At 41.2% G+C, this 23058-nt stretch overlaps 1 protein-coding gene across 4 annotated transcripts in view; it reads left to right on the top strand.

Annotated features, from left to right (window-relative positions):
• The window catches only part of LOC139552843 (periostin-like), a 96127-nt gene that overhangs the window by 37245 nt on the left and 35824 nt on the right, over positions 1-23058 (top strand). For all 4 annotated transcript variants that reach the window (XM_071364925.1, XM_071364923.1, XM_071364924.1 and 1 more), the window contains exons 8-13: positions 6200-6412; positions 7743-7877; positions 8633-8781; positions 9717-9853; positions 10129-10259; positions 22577-22707. In XM_071364925.1, the coding sequence (XP_071221026.1) occupies positions 6200-6412; positions 7743-7877; positions 8633-8781; positions 9717-9853; positions 10129-10259; positions 22577-22707 (896 nt within the window). The remainder of the gene's footprint in view (positions 1-6199; positions 6413-7742; positions 7878-8632; positions 8782-9716; positions 9854-10128; positions 10260-22576; positions 22708-23058) is intronic.

Genomic DNA, 23058 nt, shown 5'->3' with positions numbered 1-23058 from the left:
TACAGACGTTTCAAAACAATAAAGACATTACAAATGTCATATTATATATATGCAGTGTTGTAACAATGTACAAATGGTTAAAGCACACAAGTTAAAATAAATAAACATAAATATGGGTTGTATTTACTCTCTCTCTCTCTCTCTCTCTCTCTCTCTCACTCTCTCTCTCTCTCTCTTTCTCTCTCTCTTTCTCTCTCTCTCTCTTTCTCTCTCTCTCTCTCTCTCTCTCTCTCTCTCTCTCTTTCTCTCATTTTGTGAATTCTTGGTTGGTGAGCGGACCCCAGACCTCACAACCATAAAGGGCAATGGGTTTTTAAAGGGCAAGTATTTTTAGCCAGGTCCTTTTGAAGGCATAGAAGGCCCTTCTTGCCTTGTCTCTCAGATCGTTCACAGCTTTGTAATGGCGTTTTTAGGGAGGCAATGACGTGTACTCTCACTCGCTCTCTCTCTCCATCAATTTTTTTTGTCTCTCATCTCTCTCCATCTCTTTCTATTTCTCTCTCTCCTCTCTCTTCTCTCTCCTCTCTCACCTCTCTCTCTCCTCTCTCTCCTCTCTCCCCTTTCTCTCTCTCTCTTTCTGTCTCCATCTCTTTCTATTTGTCTCTCTCTCTTTCTCTCTCTCCTCTCTCTCCTCTCTCCCCTTTCTCTCTCTCTCTATCTCTCTCCTCTCTTTCTCTCTCTCTCTCTCTCTCTCTCTCTCTCTCTCTCTCTCTCTCTCTCTCTCTCTCTCTCTCTCTCTCTCTCTCTCTCTCTCTCTCTCTCTCTCTCTCTCTCAATTCAATTCAATTCAATTCAAGGGGCTTTATTGGCAAGGGAAACATGTGTTAACATTGCCAAAGCAAGTGAGGTAGGTAATATACAAAAGTCAAATAAACAATAAAAATGAACAGTAAACATTACACATACAGAAGTTTCAAAACAATAAAGACATTACAAATGTCATATTATATATATGCAGTGTTGTAACAATGTACAAATGGTTAAAGCACACAAGTTAAAATAAATAAACATAAATATGGGTTGTATTTACAGTGGTGTTTGTTCTTCACTGGTTGCCCTTTTCTTGTGGCAACAGGTCACAAATCTTGCTGCTGTGATGGCACACTGTGGAATTTCACCCAGTAGATATGGGAGTTTATCAAAATTGGATTTGTTTTCGAATTCTTTGTGGATCTGTGTAATCTGAGGGAAATATGTCTCTCTAATATGGTCATACATTGGGCAGGAGGTTAGGAAGTGCAGCTCAGTTTCCACCTCATTTTGTGGGCAGTGTGCACATAGCCTGTCTTCTCTTGAGAGCCATGTCTGCCTACGGCGGCCTTTCTCAATAGCAAGGCTATGCTCACTGAGTCTGTACATAGTCAAAGCTTTCCTTAAGTTTGGGTCAGTCACAGTGGTCAGGTATTCTGCCACTGTGTACTCTCTGTTTAGGGCCAAATAGCATTCTAGTTTGCTCTGTTTTTTTGTTAATTCTTTCCAATGTGTCAAGTAATTATCTTTTTGTTTTCTCATGATTTGGTTGGGTCTAATTGTGCTGTTGTCCTGGGGCTCTGTGGGGTGTGTTTGTGTTTGTGAACAGAGCCCTAGGACCAGCTTGCTTAGGGGACTCTTCTCCAGGTTCATCTCTCTGTAGGTGATGGCTTTGTTATGGAAGGTTTGGGAATCGCTTCCTTTTAGGTGGTTGTAGAATTTAACGGCTCTTTTCTGGATTTTGATAATTAGTGGGTATCGGCCTAATTCTGCTCTGCATGCATTATTTGGTGTTCTACGTTGTACACGGAGGATATTTTTGCAGAATTCTGCATGCAGAGTCTCAATTTGGTGTTTGTCCCATTTTGTGAAATCTTGGTTGGTGAGCGGACCCCAGACCTCACAACCATAAAGGGCAATGGGCTCTATGACTGATTCAAGTATTTTTAGCCAGATCCTAATTGGTATGTTGAAATTTATGTTCCTTTTGATGGCATAGAAGGCCCTTCTTGCCTTGTCTCTCAGATCGTTCACAGCTTTGTGGAAGTTACCTGTGGTGCTGATGTTTAGGCCGAGGTATGTATAGTTTTTTGTGTGCTCTAGGGCAACGGTGTCTAGATGGAATTTGTGGTCCTGGTGACTGGACCTTTTTTGGAACACCATTATTTTGGTCTTACTGAGATTTACTGTCAGGGACCAGGTCTGACAGAATCTGTGCAGAAGATCTAGGTGCTGCTGTAGGCCCTCCTTGGTTGGTGACAGAAGCACCAGATCATCAGCAAACAGTAGACATTTGACTTCGGATTCTAGTAGGGTGAGACCGGGTGCTGCAGACTGTTCTAGTGCCCGCGCCAATTCGTTGATATATATGTTGAAGAGGGTGGGGCTTAAGCTGCATCCCTGTCTCACCCCACGACCCTGTGTGAAGAAATGTGTGTGTTTTTTGCCAATTTTAACCGCACACTTGTTGTTTGTGTACATGGATTTTATAATGTCGTATGTTTTACCCCCAACACCACTTTCCATCAATTTGTATAGCAGACCCTCATGCCAAATTGAGTCGAAGGCTTTTTTGAAATCAACAAAGCATGAGAAGACTTTGCCTTTGTTTTGGTTTGTTTGGTTGTCAATTAGGGTGTGTAGGGTGAATACATGGTCTGTTGTACGGTAATTTGGTAAAAAGCCAATTTGACATTTGCTCAGTACATTGTTTTCATTGAGGAAATGTACGAGTCTGCTGTTAATGATAATGCAGAGTATTTTCCCAAGGTTACTGTTGACGCATATTCCACGGTAGTTATTGGGGTCAAATTTGTCTCCACTTTTGTGGATTGGGGTGATCAGTCCTTGGTTCCAAATATTGGGGAAGATGCCAGAGCTAAGGACGATGTTAAAGAGTTTTAGTATAGCCAATTGGAATTTGTTGTCTGTATATTTGATCATTTCATTAAGGATACCATCAACACCACAGGCCTTTTTGGGTTTGAGGGTTTTTATTTTGTCCTGTAACTCATTCAAGGTAATTGGAGAATCCAATGGGTTCTGGTAGTCTTTAATAGTTGATTCTAGGATTTGTATTTGATCATGTATATGTTTTTGTTCTTTATTCTTTGTTATAGAGCCAAAAAGATTGGAGAAGTGGTTTACCCATACATCTCCATTTTGGATAGATAATTCTTCGTGTTGTTGTTTGTTTAGTGTTTTCCAATTTTCCCAGAATTGGTTAGAGTCTATGGAGTCTTCAATTACATTGAGCTGATTTCTGACGTGCTGTTCCTTCTTTTTCCGTAGTGTATTTCTGTATTGTTTTAGTGATTCGCCATAGTGAAGGCGTAGACTCAGGTTTTCCGGGTCTCTATGTTTTTGGTTGGACAGGTTCCTCAATTTATTTCTTAGATTTTTGCATTCTTTATCAAACCATTTGTCATTGTTGTTCATTTTCTTCGGTTTTCTATTTGAGATTTTTAGATTTGATAGGGAAGCTGAGAGGTCAAATATACTGTTAAGATTTTCTACTGCCAAGTTTACACCTTCACTATTGCAGTGGAACATTTTACCCAGGAAGTTGTCTAAAAGGGATTGAATTTGCTGTTGCCTAATTGTTTTTTGGTAGGTTTCCAAACTGCATTCCTTCCATCTATAGCATTTCTTAATGTTACTCAGTTCCTTTGGCTTTGATGCCTCATGATTGAGTATTGCTCTGTTCAAGTAGACTGTGATTTTGCTGTGGTCTGATAGGGGTGTCTCTCTCTCTCTCTCTCTCTCTCTCTCTCTCTCTCTCTCTCTCTCTCTCTCTCTCTCTCAAACAATCACCTATTTATTGTTAGAGCTGTTCAAATCTGAGAGAAACCAGAGGATGTGATGTCACCTTGTGGAACAACCAACCAACCACTGGCCAAACAGAACATCCTGAACAGACTGACTGTCCTGGTCTGGTCTGACCTTGGCCCGTATTTTCACACAGTCATAGTGTGCTGTCCTATCCTGCCCTGTCCTGTCCTACAGATCTTAAAAAGGCCTCTCAACATGTTCAAGCTATTACAACTCAAATCATGACTCCTTACAGAGTCCCAGTGACTCTATCGGGTTGAATAATGACTACAAATTCACTTTAAATAACTGTAAAAGGGTTTTCTAATGACCAATTAGCCTTTTAAAATGATAAACTTGGATTAGCTAACACAACGTGCCATTGGAACACAGGAGTGATGGTTGCTGATAATGGGCCTCTGTGCGCCGTTTCCAGCTACAATAGTCATTTACAACATTAACAATGCCTACACTGTATTTCCGATCAATTTGATGTTATTTTAATCGACAAAAAAATGTGCTTTTCTTTAAAAAACAAGGACATTTCTAAGTGACCCCAAACTTCTGAACAGTAGTGTGTATATATATATATATATATATATATATATATATGTATATATTAAAATTATTTACTTGAATTCTTTAAGGAATATTACTAACAACAACACATAAAATTGTCCCAAGGGATCCGTGGAATAAGTTTAGAGGGTGTAATACAATACAATGAAATATTATTAATCTCCAATGTATGTTCTTAACCCTGGGCAACATGGGCCTGGGAGGTTCACAGGGATAATGGTTTCCACAGTACTCCACAAATTATACATTGTTTCTCTGTAATTTAAGCTTTAAAACAGTTTTCTTTCTGCCTCATAAAAAAGAGAATTACAGGATATGTGACTCAACACCTGGATTCTGTCTTATGTAGCAAAATGTGAAAGTGTGTTTTTATTTACATTGTATAAAAGTAGAGACTCAGAGCTACACATTGGTATATCATACACTGCTTTGTGGAGCAATGGGAAAGTCATTCTGCTTTGAATGTCTATCAACTTGTAAACTCTCTTTTGAGAAAATCGCCTTTGAATGTTTTGGTATCTAGTGAAGGTCACCTCTTTGTCTACACCCATTCAACATTGTTCACACGCTCTAACTAGAAAAGCAAACAGCTCTGGGAAATGAATAACAACGTCCGCTAGGGAGCCAGCCAGCTAACGTTAGCTAGCTAGCTAACAGTCTACTTTAGTTTAAGACATGTAGCTAGCTAGCTATATAAACAATGTACCTAGTTAGGTAAACAATGAACCTAGCTAGGTAAACAATGTACCTAGCTATGTAAACAATGTACCTAGCTAGGTAAACAATGTACCTAGCTAGGTAAACATTGCACCTAGTTAGGTAAACAATCTACCTAGCTAGGTAAACAATGAACCTAGCTAGGTAAACAATGTACCTATATAAACAATGTAACTAGCTAGGTAAACAATGTACCTAGCTAGGTAAACAATGAACCTAGCTAGGTAAACAATGTACCTAGCTAGGTAAACAATGTACCTAGCTATGTAAACAATGTACCTAGCTAGGTAAACAATGTACCTAGCTAGGTAAACAATGTACCTAGCTAGGTAAACATTGCACCTAGTTAGGTAAACAATCTACCTAGCTAGGTAAACAATGAACCTAGCTAGGTAAACAATGTACCTAGCTAGGTAAACAATGTACCTAGCTAGGTACACAACATTTAATATAACACACGTCACGTAACGTTAGCTAACGAGCCAGCCAGCTAACTTTAGCTAGTTAAACAACAACAACAATAGAAGTGTGTTATTAAGTCACACGAAAGTTCACATGTTCGAGAAAGCATTTCTGCCAAAAAAACAAACATTTTGATCACAAGAAAATGTTTTTACGTTCAAGCGACTCTCTCCACATACACGTGGTTTCCTGAATCGGGTCACATATTAGCTTTAAAGCTGCAACAACAACACAAATCTCTCACATGACAAAATGTGTAGAATTGCAGGAAATTAGCTTGAAAACTGCAAAATGTTCTCTCTGATGCCAAGAAGAGGGCCTTTAAAAATGTTCCTTCCCAAGGTCCGAGACTTGGTTTGTCCCGGCCATACGCTGCCAAAGTCATATTAAAACTCCTTGTATGCTATTTTGATCTCACTTGTGTTCTGATTATGAGGTAGTCCCTGCTAAATGTAATATCACAAAAAGGGTCCTTGACCCCAAAAAGTTATAACACTATTCCGCCTTTCCGCCTCTCCTCTCCTCTCCTCTCCTCTCCTCTCCTCTCCTCTCCTCTCCTCTCCTCTCCTCTCCTCTCCTCTCCTCTCCTCTCCTCTCCTCTCCTCTCCTCTCCTCTCCCCTCTCCTCTCCTCTCCTCTCCCTCTCCCTGTCTCTCCCATAGCCCTGGTGAACTACCACCTGTTAAACAGTGTGCAGTGCTCTGAGGCCATCATGTCCGGGTCTGTGTACGAGACAGTGGAGGGCAGCACCGTTGAGATCGGCTGTGACGGAGACAGCCTGACGGTCAACGGCATCAAGATGGTCCTGAAAAAAGACATTGTCACCTCCAACGGAGTCATCCACCTCATCGACAAGGTCCTCATACCTGACTCGGGTAAGATCTTATTTCCATGACGATAACCTTTAAACCCATGTAGTAGGCCTTCATGGTGAGACACTGAAAGAGATTCCAGAAACATTGCCTCATTTAAAAGCCAACCCCTAACTCAATTAATCAATCAATCAAGTGTATTTAATAAAGCCTTTTTTAATATCAGCACTTGTCTGTCACAAACTGCTTTACAGACACTCAGCCTAAAGCCCCGAAGGGCAAGCAAAGCAATGATGCAGAATTACAGTGGCTAGGAAGAAAACTCCCTAGAAGGCAGGAACCTAGGAAGAAACCCAGAGAGGAACCAGACTCTGAGGTGTGGCCAGTCCCTCTTCTGTCTGTAGCAGAAGTCATTTCTCTTGGATATGAATGGATTTGTTTACATCCCTGTTAGTAAGCATTTCTCCTTTGCCAAGATAATCCATCCACCTGACAGGTGTGGAATAACAGAACATGATTCAATAGCTTGATCATTACACAGGTGCACCTTGTGCTGGGGACTATAAAAGGCCACTCTAAAATGTGCGGTTTTGTCACACAACACAATGCCACAGAGTTTTGAGGGAGTGTGCAATTGACATGCTGACTGTAGGAATGTCCTCCAGAGCTGTTGCTAGAGATTCGTCTGAGACCAGCCACCCGGAATGCTGATGAAAGTGAGGACTATTTCTGTCTTTAATAAAGCCCTTTTGTGGGGAAAAACTCCTTCTGATTGGCTGGGCCTGGCTCCCCAATGGGTGGGCCTATGCCCTCCCAGGCCCTCCATGGCTGCGCCCCTGCCCAGGCATGTGTAATCCATAGATTAGGGTCTAATAAATCCATTTCAATTGACTGATTTCCTTTTATGAACTGTAACTCAGTAAAATGGTTGAATTGTTGAATGTTGCATTTATATTTTTTTGTACAGTACACGTCCGGGATTATTTTGTTAACCTTTATTTAACTATGTTAGTCTCATTGAGATACATTAACCTTTATTGAACTATGTTAGTCTCAATGAGATAAAAATCTATTTTCCCACCGAGACCAGCATAAGGGTAAGGGTTCATTCCAGAGAGACCAGGATAAGGGTTTAGGGTTCATTCCAGAGAGACCAGGATAAGGGTTTAGGGTTCATTCCAGAGAGGTCTGGATAAGGTTTTAAGGGCTAAAATGGAAACCTGTAGGCTTGTGGTAGTGCTTTATTAGCAAGCCAAGGAAGTGATGCAGCTAGTTGCTCTTTAGGTGTTAGCGTGTGTTGTTGTTGATGTTGTTGTTTATGTGCAAGTGTGTGTGGGTTATTGTTGTTGATGTTGTACCTGATGTTTATGCGTGTGTGTTGTTCCACTTCAAGCCAAGGAGGTGATGGAGCTGGTTGGTGAATCCCAGAGCACCTTCAGTGACATGGTGTCAGAGCTCGGCCTATCAGCTGCCATGAAGCCAGAGACAGAGTACACGCTATTGGCTCCCCTCAACCCTGTTTTCTCTGGTGAGTACACGCTATTGGCTCCCCTCAACCCTGTTTTCTCTGGTGAGTACACGCTATTGGCTCCCCTCAACCCTGTTTTCTCTGGTGAGTACACGCTATTGGCTCCCCTCAACCCTGTTTTCTCTGGTGAGTACACGCTATTGGCCCCCCTCAACCCTGTTTTCTCTGGTGAGTACACGCTATTGGCTCCCCTCAACCCTGCTTTCTCTGGTGAGTACACGCTATTGGCTCCCCTCAAACCTGCTTTCTCTGGTGAGTACACGCTATTGGCTCCCCTCAACCCTGCTTTCTCTGGTGAGTACACGCTATTGGCTCCCCTCAATCCTGCTTTCTCTGGTGAGTACACGCTATTGGCTCCCCTCAACCCTGCTTTCTCTGGTGAGTACACGCTATTGGCTCCCCTCAACCCTGCTTTCTCTGGTGAGTACACTCCCCTTAACATAGCACATAACAGACCCTTTTCGACTGGGGGCTTGAAGCCTAGGAACCTACGCCCAGCAATTTCAGCCTGTAATTTAAGCACTAGGTTTAGAGTTGTTGAATAAGCCCTGTTTTGGTCTAGGGAAACACATTGGAAATGTACTAGGAACTCTGACTCTAAGTACAAGCCCCAACTTAAGATCTATAAAATTCTGAGTTTAGTATCTGGTTTAATCAGTGTCACCTAAGATAATTTAGAGAAGAGATTTGAATAAAAAAACACATTGAATGTGTATCAATAAGTGTATGTACAGTATGTCCCCTTTGTGTTCCAGATGAGGTGATGTCTATAGACCAGAATATGCTCAAGGTGATCCTACAGAACCACATCCTGAAGTCTAAACATACACTGAGTGAACTCTACAACGGACAACTGCTAGAAACCGTCTCTGGAAAGCTATTGCGTGTCTTCATCTACCGCACAGTGAGTGTGTGTGTGTGTGTGTGTGTGTGTGTGTGTGTGTGTGTGTGTGTGTGTGTGTGTGTGTGTGTGTGTGTGTGTGTGTGTGTGTGTGTGTGTGTGTGTGTGTGTGTGTGTGTGTGTGTGTGTGTGTGTGTGTGTGTGTGTGTGTGTGTGTGTGTGTGTGTGTGTGTGTGTGTGTGTGAGAGAGAGAGAGAGAATGGTAGAACGCCAGAAAGACAATACAGTGGTTCCACACTGTGTAAATGTGAAAGTCATTATTCAAGTTCTTTACTAAGTGTTAACAACATAATGCCTGGTCTTTCAAGTGTATAACAACATCCATAAAATATGTCATTGTCCCAGCTTGGCAGCACCACTGGGCCAGCTGGATATACATTACGGTGGTCCTCAGCTATACTGTGTTCATATACAGGTTTTAACCAGCTTCATGTCCCTATGGAGTTTTACTGTGTTAACCAGCTTGGAATAACCCTTTCAACTATTCAACTACAACTACAACTCTACATACTTTAACATCACACATCTCTCTCTCTCTCTCTCTCTCTCTCTCTCTCTCTCTCTCTCTCTCTCTCTCTCTCTCTCTCTCTCTCTCTCTCTCTCTCTCTCTCTCTCTCTCTCTCTCTCTCTCTCTCTCTCTCTCTCTCTCTCTCTCTCTCTCTCTCTCTCTCTCTCTCTCTCTCTCTCCCCTTCTCTCTCTCCCCTTCTCTCTCTCCCTCTCCCCCGTCTCTCTCTCGCTCCCCTTCTCTCTCCCTCTCTCCTCTTCTCTCTCTCTCTCTCTCTGTCGCTGTCTCTCTCTCTCCCTCTCTCTCTCTCTCTCTCTCTCCCTCTCCCCCCGTCTCTCTCTCCCTTTCCCCCCTTCTCTCTCTCTCTCTCCCTCTCTCCTCTCCTCTTCTCTCTCTCTCTGTCTGGATGGATTGATGTATCTCTGTCTCTAGGCTGTGTGTATAGAGAATGCCTGCATGGTGCGGGGCAGTAAAGAGGGCAGCAACGGAGCTCTTCATCTGATGAGTTCACTCATCAAACCAGCTCAGACCACCATCTACAAACTTCTCATCTCTGATGGACGCTTTAAGTAAGGACACTCACCCTAATTAATGTGTTATTATACAGTACAGGTATCCTATAGGGACCTGAGATGTCCATGTGATCTCAACACTCTGACTATTGGTATCAATGAAATATATGTGTGAAACCTGATGTTACATGTATGTATTATGTCCTGCCTTTGTATCTTTACTTTGTTGAAGTGAACATTGTTCAAGACTTGGTTTTGCTGTTGAAAATGAGGACAGGAAACAAAGGAACTGATCTGTAGAATTTATGGATTGATTGATTGTGTATTTCTAGAATCTTCCTGTCTCTGATGGAGAGTGCAGGTCTGACAGAGCTGTTGAAACAGGACGGATCCTACACCGTGTTCGCCCCAACAGACGAAGCCTTCGACGGTCTCACAGAACAGGACATCACCATGCTCACCAGTAAGTATGCTGTTTTTTCTCTTCTCCTCGTACTTCCCTTTACCTCCTCAAACCCCCCAGAGGAACACCTCCTCGTACTTCCCTTTTTCTCCTCAAACCTCCCAGAGGAACTCCTCCTCGTACTTCCCTTTACCTCCTCAAACCCCCAGAGGAACACCTCCTCAAACGTCCCTTTACCTCCTCAAACCCCCCAGAGGAACACCTCCTCGTACTTCCCTTTACCTCCTCAAACCCCCAGAGGAACACCTCCTCGTACTTCCCTTTTTCTCCTCAAACCTCCCAGAGGAACTCTTCCTCGTACTTCCCTTTACCTCCTCAAACCCCCAGAGGAACACCTCCTCAAACGTCCCTTTACCTCCTCAAACCCCCCAGAGGAACACCTCCTCGTACTTCCCTTTACCTCCTCAAACGCCCCAGAGGAACACCTCCTCAAACGTCCCTTTTTCTCCTCAAACGCCCCCAGAGGAACATCTCCTCAATCGTTGGTTCTTCATTTTGGAAGTTTTTCCTGAAAAGGCCCAGATTAGTTTTGAGGTACCCGAGGGACAGGTTTCCTGGACACAGATGAAGCCACAATTGAACATGTTTTTTAAGTCCAGAACTGGGCTCAATATGTCTCCGGGAAACCGCTCAATGATGTCTTGTCGTGTCATTGAATACAACTTCATTAGTGTCGTACATTTATACAGCAGAAACTGGAAAACCTCTTTCAGTTGGTAAACTCTCCTCCAGTTAATCAAGCCTCATCCAGTTGGTAAACTCTCCTCCAGTTAATCAAGCCTCATCCAGTTGGTAAACTCTCCTCCAGTTAATCAAGCCTCATCCAGTTGGTAAACTCTCCTCCAGTTAATCAAGCCTCATCCAGTTGGTAAACTCTCCTCCAGTTAATCAAGCCTCAACCAGTTGGTAAACTCTCCTCCAGTTAATCAAGCCTCATCCAGTTGGTAAACTCTCCTCCAGTTAATCAAGCCTCATCCAGTTGGTAAACTCTCCTCCAGTTAATCAAGCCTCATCCAGTTGGTAAACTCTCCTCCAGTTAATCAAGCCTCATCCAGTTGGTAAACTCTCCTCCAGTTAATCAAGCCTCATCCAGTTGGTAAACTCTCCTCCAGTTAATCAAGCCTCATCCAGTTGGTAAACTCTCCTCCAGTTAATCAAGCCTCATCCAGTTGGTAAACTCTCCTCCAGTTAATCAAGCCTCAACCAGTTGGTCGTCTCTAGCTAGTCTTTAACCCCTCCCATCTGCTTGTGTCATCACTAGGCGACGTGAACGCCCTAAGGACCATCCTGCTGTACTACTTCAGTAACTAGCAGTGGTGTCAGAATCATATCTCTACCCGGCGCGTGTTTGATCCGATCTCATTTAGTTGACGAGAGAGCGGAAAAAAGCTGTTTGGAGAAACGTCATGACAGCCACTGTCCATAGAATTGTATAAAGGGCGAACCTCTGATCTTTGCTATTGATAGGTTCTGTGATAACATTGCCTATCCTGTCTAGAGGCAAGTGTGAATCGTCCGTACAGGTCAAAGGAATTGTCCGTACAGCTCTGGGACAGGATTGTGTCGAGGCACATATCTGGGGAACAGGAAAGTAACAGGAAAGCAGCTCATATATAGTAACAGGAAAGCAGCTCATATATAGTAACAGGAAAGCAGCTCATATATAGTAACAGGAAAGCAGCTCATATATAGTAACAGGAAAGCAGCTCATATATAGTAACAGGAAAGCAGCTCATATATAGTAACAGGAAAGCAGCTCATATATAGTAACAGGAAAGCAGCTCATATATAGTAACAGGAAAGCAGCTCATATATAGCACAGGAAAGCAGCTCATATATAGTAACAGGAAAGCAGCTCATATATAGTAACAGGAAAGCAGCTCATATATAGTAACAGGAAAGCAGCTCATATATAGTTACAGGAAGCAGGTCGTATATAGTTACAGGAAAGCAGCTCATATATAGTTACAGGAAAGCAGCTCATATATAGTATAGGAAAGCATCTCATATATAGTAACAGGAAAGCAGCTCATATATAGTAACAGGAAAGCAGCTCATATACAGTGGGGAGAACAAGTATTTGATACACTGCCGATTTTGCAGGTTTTCCTACTTACAAAGCATGTAGAGGTCTGTCATTTTTATCATAGGTACACTTCAACTGTGAGAGACGGAATCTAAAACAAAAATCCAGAAAATCACATTGTATGATTTTTAAATAATTAATTTGCATTTTATTACATGACATAAGTATTTGATCACCTACCAACCAGTAAGAATTCCGGCTCTCACAGACCTGTTAGTTTTTCTTTAAGAAGCCCTCCTGTTCTCCACTCATTACCTGTATTAACTGCACCTGTTTGAACTCGTTACCTGTATAAAAGACACCTGTCCACACACTCAATCAAACAGATTCCAACCTCTCCACAATGGCCAAGACCAGAGAGCTGTGTAAGGACATCAGGGATAAAATTGTAGACCTGCACAAGGCTGGGATGGGCTACAGGACAATAGGCAAGCAGCTTGGTGAGAAGGAAACAACTGTTGGCGCAATTATTAGAAAATGGAAGAAGTTCAAGATGACGGTCAATCGGTCTGGTCTGGGGCTCCATGCAAGATTTCACCTCGTGGGGCATCAATGATCATGAGGAAGGTGAGGGATCAGCCCAGAACTACACGGCAGGACCTGGTCAATGACCTGAAGAGAGCTGGGACCACAGTCTCAAAGAAAACCATTAGTAACACACTACGCCGTCATGGATTAAAATCCTGCAGCGCACGCAAGGTCCCCCTGCTTAAGCCAGTGCATGTCCAGGCCCGTCTGAAGTTTGCCAATGACCATCTGGATGATCCAGAGGAGGAATGGGAGAAGGTCATGTGGTCTGATGAGACAAAAATAGAGCTTTTTGGTCTAACTCCACTCGCCGTGTTTGGAGGAAGAAGAAGTATGAGTACAACCCCAAGAACACCATCCCAACCGTGAAGCATGGAGGTGGAAACATCATTCTTTGGGGATGCTTTTCTGCAAAGGGGACAGGACGACTGCACCGTATTGAGGGGAGGATGGATGGGGCCATGTATCGCGAGATCTTGGCCAACAACCTCCTTCCCTCAGTAAGAGCATTGAAGATGGGTCGTGGCTGGGTCTTCCAGCATGACAACGACACGAAGCACACAGCCATGGCAACTAAGGAGTGGCTCCGTAAGAAGCATCTCAAGGTCCTGGAGTGGCCTAGCCAGTCTCCAGACCTGAACCCAATAGAAAATCTTTGGAGGGAGCTGAAAGTCCGTATTGCCCAGCGACAGCCCCGAAACCTGAAGGATCTGGAGAAGATCTGTAGGGAGGAGTGGGCCAAAATCCCTGCTGCAGTGTGTGCAAACCTAGTCAAGAACTACAGGAAACGTATGATCTCTGTAATTGCAAACAAAGGTTTCTGTACCAAATATTAAGTTCTGCTTTTCTGATGTATCAAATACTTATGTCATGCAATAAAATGCAAATTAATTACTTAAAAATCATACAATGTGATTTTCTGGATTTTTGTTTTAGATTCCGTCTCTCATAGTTGAAGTGTACCTATGATAAAAATTACAGACCTCTACATGCTTTGTAAGTAGGAAAACCTGCAAAATCGGCAGTGTATCAAATACTTGTTCTCCCCACTGTATATAGTACAGGAAAGCAGCTCATATATAGTTACAGGAAAGCATCTCATATATAGTAACAGGAAAGCAGCTCATATATAGTAACAGGAAAGCAGCTCATATATAGTAACAGGAAAGCAGCTCATATATAGTAACAGGAAAGCAGCTCATATATAGTAACAGGAAAGCAGCTCATATATAGTACAGGAAAGCAGCTCATATATAGTAACAGGAAAGCAGCTCATATATAGTAACAGGAAAGCAGCTCATATATAGTAACAGGAAAGCAGCTCATATATAGTAACAGGAAAGCAGCTCATATATAGTAACAGGAAAGCAGCTCATATATAGTAACAGGAAAGCAGCTCATATATAGTACAGGAAAGCAGCTCATATATAGTAACAGGAAAGCAGCTCATATATAGTAACAGGAAAGCAGCTCATATATATAGTACAGGAAAGCATCTCATATATAGTTACAGGAAAGCAGCTCATATATAGTAACAGGAAAGCAGCTCATATATAGTAACAGGAAAGCAGCTCATATATATAGTACAGGAAAGCATCTCATATATAGTTACAGGAAAGCAGCTCATATATAGTTACAGGAAAGCAGCTCATATATAGTAACAGGAAAGCATCTCATATATAGTAACAGGAAAGCAGCTCATATATATAGTACAGGAAAGCATCTCATATATAGTTACAGGAAAGCAGCTCATATATAGTTACAGGAAAGCAGCTCATATGTAGTAACAGGAAAGCAGCTCATATATAGCACAGGAAAGCAGCTCATATATAGTAACAGGAAAGCAGCTCATATATAGTAACAGGAAAGCAGCTCATATATAGTAACAGGAAAGCAGCTCATATATAGTAACAGGAAAGCAGCTCATATATAGTAACAGGAAAGCAGCTCATATATAGTACAGGAAAGCAGCTCATATATAGTAACAGGAAAGCAGCTCATATATAGTAACAGGAAAGCAGCTCATATATAGCACAGGAAAGCAGCTCATATATAGTAACAGGAAAGCAGCTCATATATAGTAACAGGAAAGCAGCTCATATATAGTAACAGGAAAGCAGCTCATATATAGTAACAGGAAAGCAGCTCATATATAGTAACAGGAAAGCAGCTCATATATAGTAACAGGAAAGCAGCTCATATATAGTAACAGGAAAGCAGCTCATATATAGTACAGGAAAGCAGCTCATATATAGTAACAGGAAAGCAGCTCATATATAGTAACAGGAAAGCAGCTCATATATAGTAACAGGAAAGCAGCTCATATATAGTAACAGGAAAGCAGCTCATATATAGTACAGGAAAGCAGCTCATATATAGTAACAGGAAAGCAGCTCATATATAGTAACAGGAAAGCAGCTCATATATAGTTACAGGAAAGCAGCTCAAATGTAGTTACAGGAAAGCAGGTCGTATATAGTTACAGGAAAGCATCTCATATATAGTAACAGGAAAGCAGCTCAAATATAGTTACAGGAAAGCAGCTCATATATAGTAACAGGAAAGCAGCTCATATATAGTAACAGGAAAGCATCTCATATATAGTAACAGGAAAGCAGCTCATATATAGTAACAGGAAAGCAGCTCATATATAGTAACAGGAAAGCAGCTCAAATATAGTTACAGGAAAGCAGCTCAAATATAGTTACAGGAAAGCAGCTCATATATAGTAACAGGAAAGCAGCTCATATATAGTAACAGGAAAGCAGCTCAAATATAGTTACAGGAAAGCAGCTCAAATATAGTTACAGGAAAGCAGCTCAAATATAGTAACAGGAAAGCAGCTCATATATAGTAACAGGAAAGCAGCTCATATATAGTAACAGGAAAGCAGCTCAAATATAGTTACAGGAAAGCAGCTCAAATATAGTTACAGGAAAGCAGCTCATATATAGTAACAGGAAAGCAGCTCATATATAGTAACAGGAAAGCAGCTCATATATAGTAACAGGAAAGCAGCTCATATATAGTAACAGGAAAGCAGCTCATATATAGTAACAGGAAAGCAGCTCATATATAGTAACAGGAAAGCAGCTCAAATATAGTTACAGGAAAGCAGCTCAAATATAGTTACAGGAAAGCAGCTCATATATAGTAACAGGAAAGCAGCTCATATATAGTAACAGGAAAGCAGCTCAAATATAGTTACAGGAAAGCAGCTCAAATATAGTTACAGGAAAGCAGCTCATATATAGTAACAGGAAAGCAGCTCATATATAGTAACAGGAAAGCAGCTCAAATATAGTAACAGGAAAGCAGCTCATATATAGTTACAGGAAAGCAGCTCAAATATAGTTACAGGAAAGCAGGTCGTATATAGTTACAGGAAAGCATCTCATATATAGTAACAGGAAAGCAGCTCAAATATAGTTACAGGAAAGCAGCTCATATATAGTAACAGGAAAGCAGCTCATATATAGTAATAGGAAAGCATCTCATATATAGTAACAGGAAAGCAGCTCATATATAGTAACAGGAAAGCAGCTCATATATAGTAACAGGAAAGCAGCTCAAATATAGTTACAGGAAAGCAGCTCAAATATAGTTACAGGAAAGCAGCTCATATATAGTAACAGGAAAGCAGCTCATATATAGTAACAGGAAAGCAGCTCAAATATAGTTACAGGAAAGCAGCTCAAATATAGTTACAGGAAAGCAGCTCATATATAGTAACAGGAAAGCAGCTCAAATATAGTTACAGGAAAGCAGCTCAAATATAGTTACAGGAAAGCAGCTCATATATAGTAACAGGAAAGCAGCTCATATATAGTAACAGGAAAGCAGCTCAAATATAGTTACAGGAAAGCAGCTCAAATATAGTTACAGGAAAGCAGCTCATATATAGTAACAGGAAAGCAGCTCATATATAGTAACAGGAAAGCATCTCATATATAGTAACAGGAAAGCAGCTCATATATAGTAACAGGAAAGCAGCTCATATATAGTAACAGGAAAGCAGCTCAAATATATAGTACAGGAAAGCAGCTCATATATAGTATAAGAAAGCAGCTCATATATAGTAACAGGAAAGCATCTCATATATAGTAACAGGAAAGCATCTCATATATAGTAACAGGAAAGCAGCTCATATATAGTAACAGGAAAGCATCTCATATATAGTAACAGGAAAGCAGCTCATATATAGTAACAGGAAAGCAGCTCATATATAGTAACAGGAAAGCAGCTCATATATAGTAACAGGAAAGCATCTCATATATAGTAACAGGAAAGCAGCTCATATATAGTAACAGGAAAGCAGCTCATATATAGTAACAGGAAAGCATCTCATATATAGTTACAGGAAAGCAGCTCAAATATAGTTACAGGAAAGCAGGTCGTATATAGTTACAGGAAAGCAGCTCATATATAGTAACAGGAAAGCAGCTCATACAGTGGGGAGAACAAGTATTTGATACACTGCCGATTTTGCAGGTTTTCCTACTTACAAAGCATGTAGAGGTCTGTCATTTTTATCATAGGTACACTTCAACTGTGAGAGACGGAATCTAAAACAAAAATCCAGAAAATCACATTGTATGATTTTTAAGTAATTAATTAGCATTTTATTGCATGACATAAGTATTTGATCACCTACCAACCAGTAAGAATTCCGGCTCTCACAGACCTGTTAGTTTTTCTTTAAGAAGCCCTCCTGTTCTCCACTCATTACCTGTATTAACTGCACCTGTTTGAACTCGTTACCTGTATAAAAGACACCTGTCCACACACTCAATCAAACAGACTCCAACCTCTCCACAATGGCCAAGACCAGAGAGCTGTGTAAGGACATCAGGGATAAATTGTAGACCTGTACAAGGCTGGGATGGGCTACAGGACAATAGCCAAGCAGCTTGGTGAGAAGGCAACAACTGTTGGCACAATTATTAGAAAATGGAAGAAGTTCAAGATGACGGTCAATCACCCTCGGTCTGGGGCTCCATGCAAGATCTCACCTCGTGGGCCATCAATGATCATGAGGAAGGTGAGGGATCAGCCCAGAACTACACGGCAGGACCTGGTCAATGACCTGAAGAGAGCTGGGACCACAGTCTCAAAGAAAACCATTAGTAACACACTACGCCGTCATGGATTAAAATCCTGCAGCGCACGCAAGGTCCCCCTGCTCAAGCCAGCGCATGTCCAGGCCCGTCTGAAGTTTGCCAATGACCATCTGGATGATCCAGAGGAGGAATGGGAGAAGGTCATGTGGTCTGATGAGACAAAAATAGAGCTTTTTGCTCTAAACTCCACTCGCCGTGTTTGGAGGAATAGAAGGATGAGTACAACCCCAAGAACACCATCCCAACCGTGAAGCATGGAGGTGGAAACATCATTCTTTGGGGATGCTTTTCTGCAAAGGGGACAGGACGACTGCACCGTATTGAGGGGAGGATGGATGGGGCCATGTATCGCGAGATCTTGACCAACAACCTCCTTCCCTCAGTAAGAGCATTGAAGATGGGTCGTGGCTGGGTCTTCCAGCATGACAACGACCCGAAACACACAGCCAGGGCAACTAAGGAGTGGCTCCGTAAGAAGCATCTCAAGGTCCTGGAGTGGCCTAGCCAGTCTCCAGACCTGAACCCAATAGAAAATCTTTGGAGGGAGCCGAAAGTCCGTATTGCCCAGCGACAGCCCCGAAACCTGAAGGATCTGGAGAAGGTCTGTATGGAGGAGTGGGCCAAAATCCCTGCTGCAGTGTGTGCAAACCTGGTCAAGAACTACAGGAAACGTATGATCTCTGTAATTGCAAACTAAGGTTTCTGTACCAAATATTCAGTTCTGCTTTTCTGATGTATCAAATACTTATGTCATGCAATAAAATGCAAATTAATTACTTAAAAATCATACAATGTGATTTTCTGGATTTTTGTTTTAGATTCCGTCTCTCACAGTTGAAGTGTACCTATGATAAAAATTACAGACCTCTACATGCTTTGTAAGTAGGAAAACCTGCAAAATTGTCAGTGTATCAAATACTTGTTCTCCCCACTGTATATAGTAACAGGAAAGCAGCTCATATATAGTTACAGGAAAGCAGCTCATATATAGTAACAGGAAAGCAGCTCATATATAGTAACAGGAAAGCATCTCATATATAGTAACAGGAAAGCAGCTCATATATAGTAACAGGAAAGCAGCTCATATATAGTTACAGGAAGCAGCTCATATATAGTAACAGGAAAGCAGCTCATATATAGTTACAGGAAGCAGCTCATATATAGTACAGGAAAGCAGCTCATATATAGCACAGGAAAGCAGCTCATATATAGTTACAGGAAAGCATCTCATATATAGTAACAGGAAAGCAGCTCATATATAGTAACAGGAAAGCAGCTCATATATAGTTACAGGAAGCAGCTCATATATAGTTACAGGAAAGCATCTCATATATAGTAACAGGAAAGCATCTCATATATAGTAACAGGAAAGCAGCTCATATATAGTTACAGGAAAGCAGCTCGTATATAGTTACAGGAAAGCAGCTCATATATAGTAACAGGAAAGCAGCTCATATATAGTTACAGGAAGCAGCTCATATATAGTTACACGAAAGCAGGTCGTATATAGTTACAGGAAGCAGGTCGTATATAGTAACAGAAAAGCAGCTCATATATAGTTACAGGAAAGCAGCTCATATATAGTAACAGGAAAGCAGGTCGTATATAGTTACAGGAAGCAGGTCGTATATAGTAACAGAAAAGCAGCTCATATATAGCACAGGAAAGCAGCTCATATATAGTTACAGGAAAGCATCTCATATATAGTAACAGGAAAGCAGCTCATATATAGTTACAGGAAGCAGCTCATATATAGCACAGGAAAGCAGCTCATATATAGTTACAGGAAAGCAGCTCATATATAGTAACAGGAAAGCAGCTCATATATAGTAACAGGAAAGCAGCTCATATATAGTTACAGGAAGCAGCTCAAATATAGTTACAGGAAAGCAGCTCAAATATAGTTACAGGAAAGCAGGTGGTATATAGTTACAGGAAGCAGGTCGTATATAGTAACAGAAAAGCAGCTCATATATAGCACAGGAAAGCAGCTCATATATAGTTACAGGAAAGCATCTCATATATAGTAACAGGAAAGCAGCTCATATATAGTAACAGGAAAGCAGCTCATATATAGTAACAGGAAAGCAGCTCATATATAGTAACAGGAAAGCAGCTCATTTATAGCACAGGAAAGCAGCTCATATATAGTTACAGGAAAGCAGCTCATATATAGTAACAGGAAAGCAGCTCATATATAGTAACAGGAAAGCAGCTCAAATATAGTAACAGGAAAGCAGCTCATATATAGTAACAGGAAAGCAGGTCGTATATAGTAACAGGAAAGCAGCTCATATATAGTTACAGGAAAGCAGCTCATATATAGTAACAGGAAAGCAGCTCATATATAGTAACAGGAAGGCAGCACGTATATAGTTACAGGAAAGCAGCTCATATATAGTAACAGGGAAGCAGCTCATATATAGTAACAGGAAAGCAGCTCGTATATAGTTACAGGAAAGCAGCTCATATATAGTAACAGGGAAGCAGCTCATATATAGTAACAGGAAAGCAGCTCATATATAGTAACAGGAAAGCAGCTCATATATAGTAACAGGAAAGCAGCTCATATATAGTAACAGGAAAGCAGCTCATATATAGTAACAGGAAAGCATCTCGTATATAGTAACAGGAAAGCATCTCATATATAGTAACAGGAAAGCAGCTCATATATAGTAACAGGGAAGCAGCTTGTATATAGTATAGGAAAGCAGCTCATATATAGTATAGGAAAGCAGCTCATATATAGTAACAGGAAAGCAGCTCGTATATAGTTACAGGAAAGCAGCTCATATATAGTAACAGGAAAGCAGCTCGTATATAGTTACAGGGAAGCAGCTCATATATAGTAACAGGAAAGCAGCTCGTATATAGTTACAGGAAAGCAGCTCATATATAGTAACAGGGAAGCAGCTCATATATAGTAACAGGAAAGCAGCTCATATATAGTAACAGGAAAGCAGCTCATATATAGTAACAGGAAAGCAGCTCATATATAGTAACAGGAAAGCAGCTCATATATAGTAACAGGAAAGCATCTCGTATATAGTAACAGGAAAGCATCTCATATATAGTAACAGGAAAGCAGCTCATATATAGTACAGGAAAGCAGCTCATATATAGTAACAGGGAAGCAGCTTGTATATAGTATAGGAAAGCAGCTCATATATAGTATAGGAAAGCAGCTCATATATAGTAACAGGAAAGCATCTCATATATAGTAACAGGAAAGCAGCTCATATATAGTAACAGGAAAGCAGCTCATATATAGTATAGGAAAGCAGCTCATATATAGTATAGGAAAGCAGCTCATATATAGTTACAGGAAAGCAGCTCATATATAGTAACAGGGAAGCAGCTCATATATAGTAACAGGGAAGGAGCTCATATATAGTAACAGGAAAGCAGCTCATATATAGTAACAGGAAAGCAGCTCATATATAGTAACAGGGAAGCAGCTCATATATAGTAACAGGAAAGCAGCTCATATATAGTAACAGGAAAGCAGCTCATATATAGTAACAGGAAAGCAGGTCTTATATAGTAACAGGGAAGCAGCTCATATATAGTAACAGGAAAGCAGCTCACATATAGTTACAGGAAAGCAGCTCATATATAGTAACAGGAAAGCAGGTCTTATATAGTAACTGGAAAGCAGGTCTAATATAGTAACAGGGAAGCAGGTCGTATATAGTAACAGGGAAGCAGGTCGTATATAGTAACAGGAAAGCAGCTCATATATAGTAACTGGAGAGCAGGTCGTATATAGTATAGGAAAGCAGGTCGTATATAGTAACTGGAAAGCAGGTCTTATATAGTAACAGGGAAGCAGGTCGTATATAGTAACAGGGAAGCAGGTCGTATATAGTAACAGGGAAGCAGGTCGTATATAGTAACAGGAAAGCAACTCATATATAGTAACTGGAGAGCAGGTCGTATATAGTATAGGAAAGCAGGTCGTATATAGTAACTGGAGAGCAGGTCGTATATAGTAACAGGAGAGCAGGTCGTATATAGTAACAGGGAAGCAGGTCGTATATAGTATAGGAAAGCAGGTCGTATATAGTAACTGGAAAGCAGGTCGTATATAGTAACAGGAGAGCAGGTCGTATATAGTAACAGGGAAGCAGGTCGTATATAGTATAGGAAAGCAGGTCGTATATAGTAACTGGAGAGCAGGTCGTATATAGTATAGGAAAGCAGGTCGTATATAGTAACTGGAGAGCAGGTCGTATATAGTAACAGGGAAGCAGGTCGTATATAGTAACAGGAAAGCAGCTCATATATAGTAACAGGGAAGCAGGTCGTATATAGTAACAGGAAAGCAGCACCACAATGAGGAACTAGTGGTTGAACCTGAGTTACTGGGAGCAGCTCAACTTGCTCCCTCACGACATTCAAACAAACAGTGAGATTTAGATTTTTTTTCATGAAAGTAACACAAATTAATATAACTGGTAATATAATGCATTACTTTCCACACAAAGTAATATTGTTCAATGTAACTGGTTGTATATTACGTTTTCAAGTAACTAATCCCAACACAGGTCTTTAAGCCCGCCCTCTGTTCGTGTTATCACTAGGCAACGTGAACATCCTGAGGACCATTCTGCTGTACCACTTCAGTAACGGCGTCTTCATCAACGGAGGACTGGAGAGAGGGGTCACCAACCTGCTCAAGACCATCCAGGGACACAACCTGCAAGTGCTGTCTGTACGTACCACTGCTGCCATTGTCTTCTCTGCATCTGCCTTTGTTTCGATACCTAAAATATAATTTTCTCTGCTTAGTTATTCCTGTACACACATATTTCAAGAATTTTCTAGAGACCTTGTGAGCACTAAAGTTATTTCAATAATATATCTGTACAGATGCAATACTCAGAGGTAGAGTGGACTGTCTGTCCTCTCCTGTCCCAGAGGCAGAGTAGACACAGGAAACATTGAGGTAGAGGGGACTGTCTGTCCTCTCCTGTCCCAGAGGCAGAGTAGACACAGGAAACATTGAGGTAGAGGGGACTGTCTGTCCTCTCCTGTCCCAGAGGCAGAGTAGACACAGGAAACA

Source organism: Salvelinus alpinus, chromosome 24 (assembly GCF_045679555.1).
Source record: "Salvelinus alpinus chromosome 24, SLU_Salpinus.1, whole genome shotgun sequence".
NCBI lineage: Eukaryota > Metazoa > Chordata > Actinopteri > Salmoniformes > Salmonidae > Salvelinus > Salvelinus alpinus.
The sequence above is the reverse complement of the archived record's forward strand: the minus strand, read 5'-3'. Positions and strand labels throughout refer to the sequence as shown.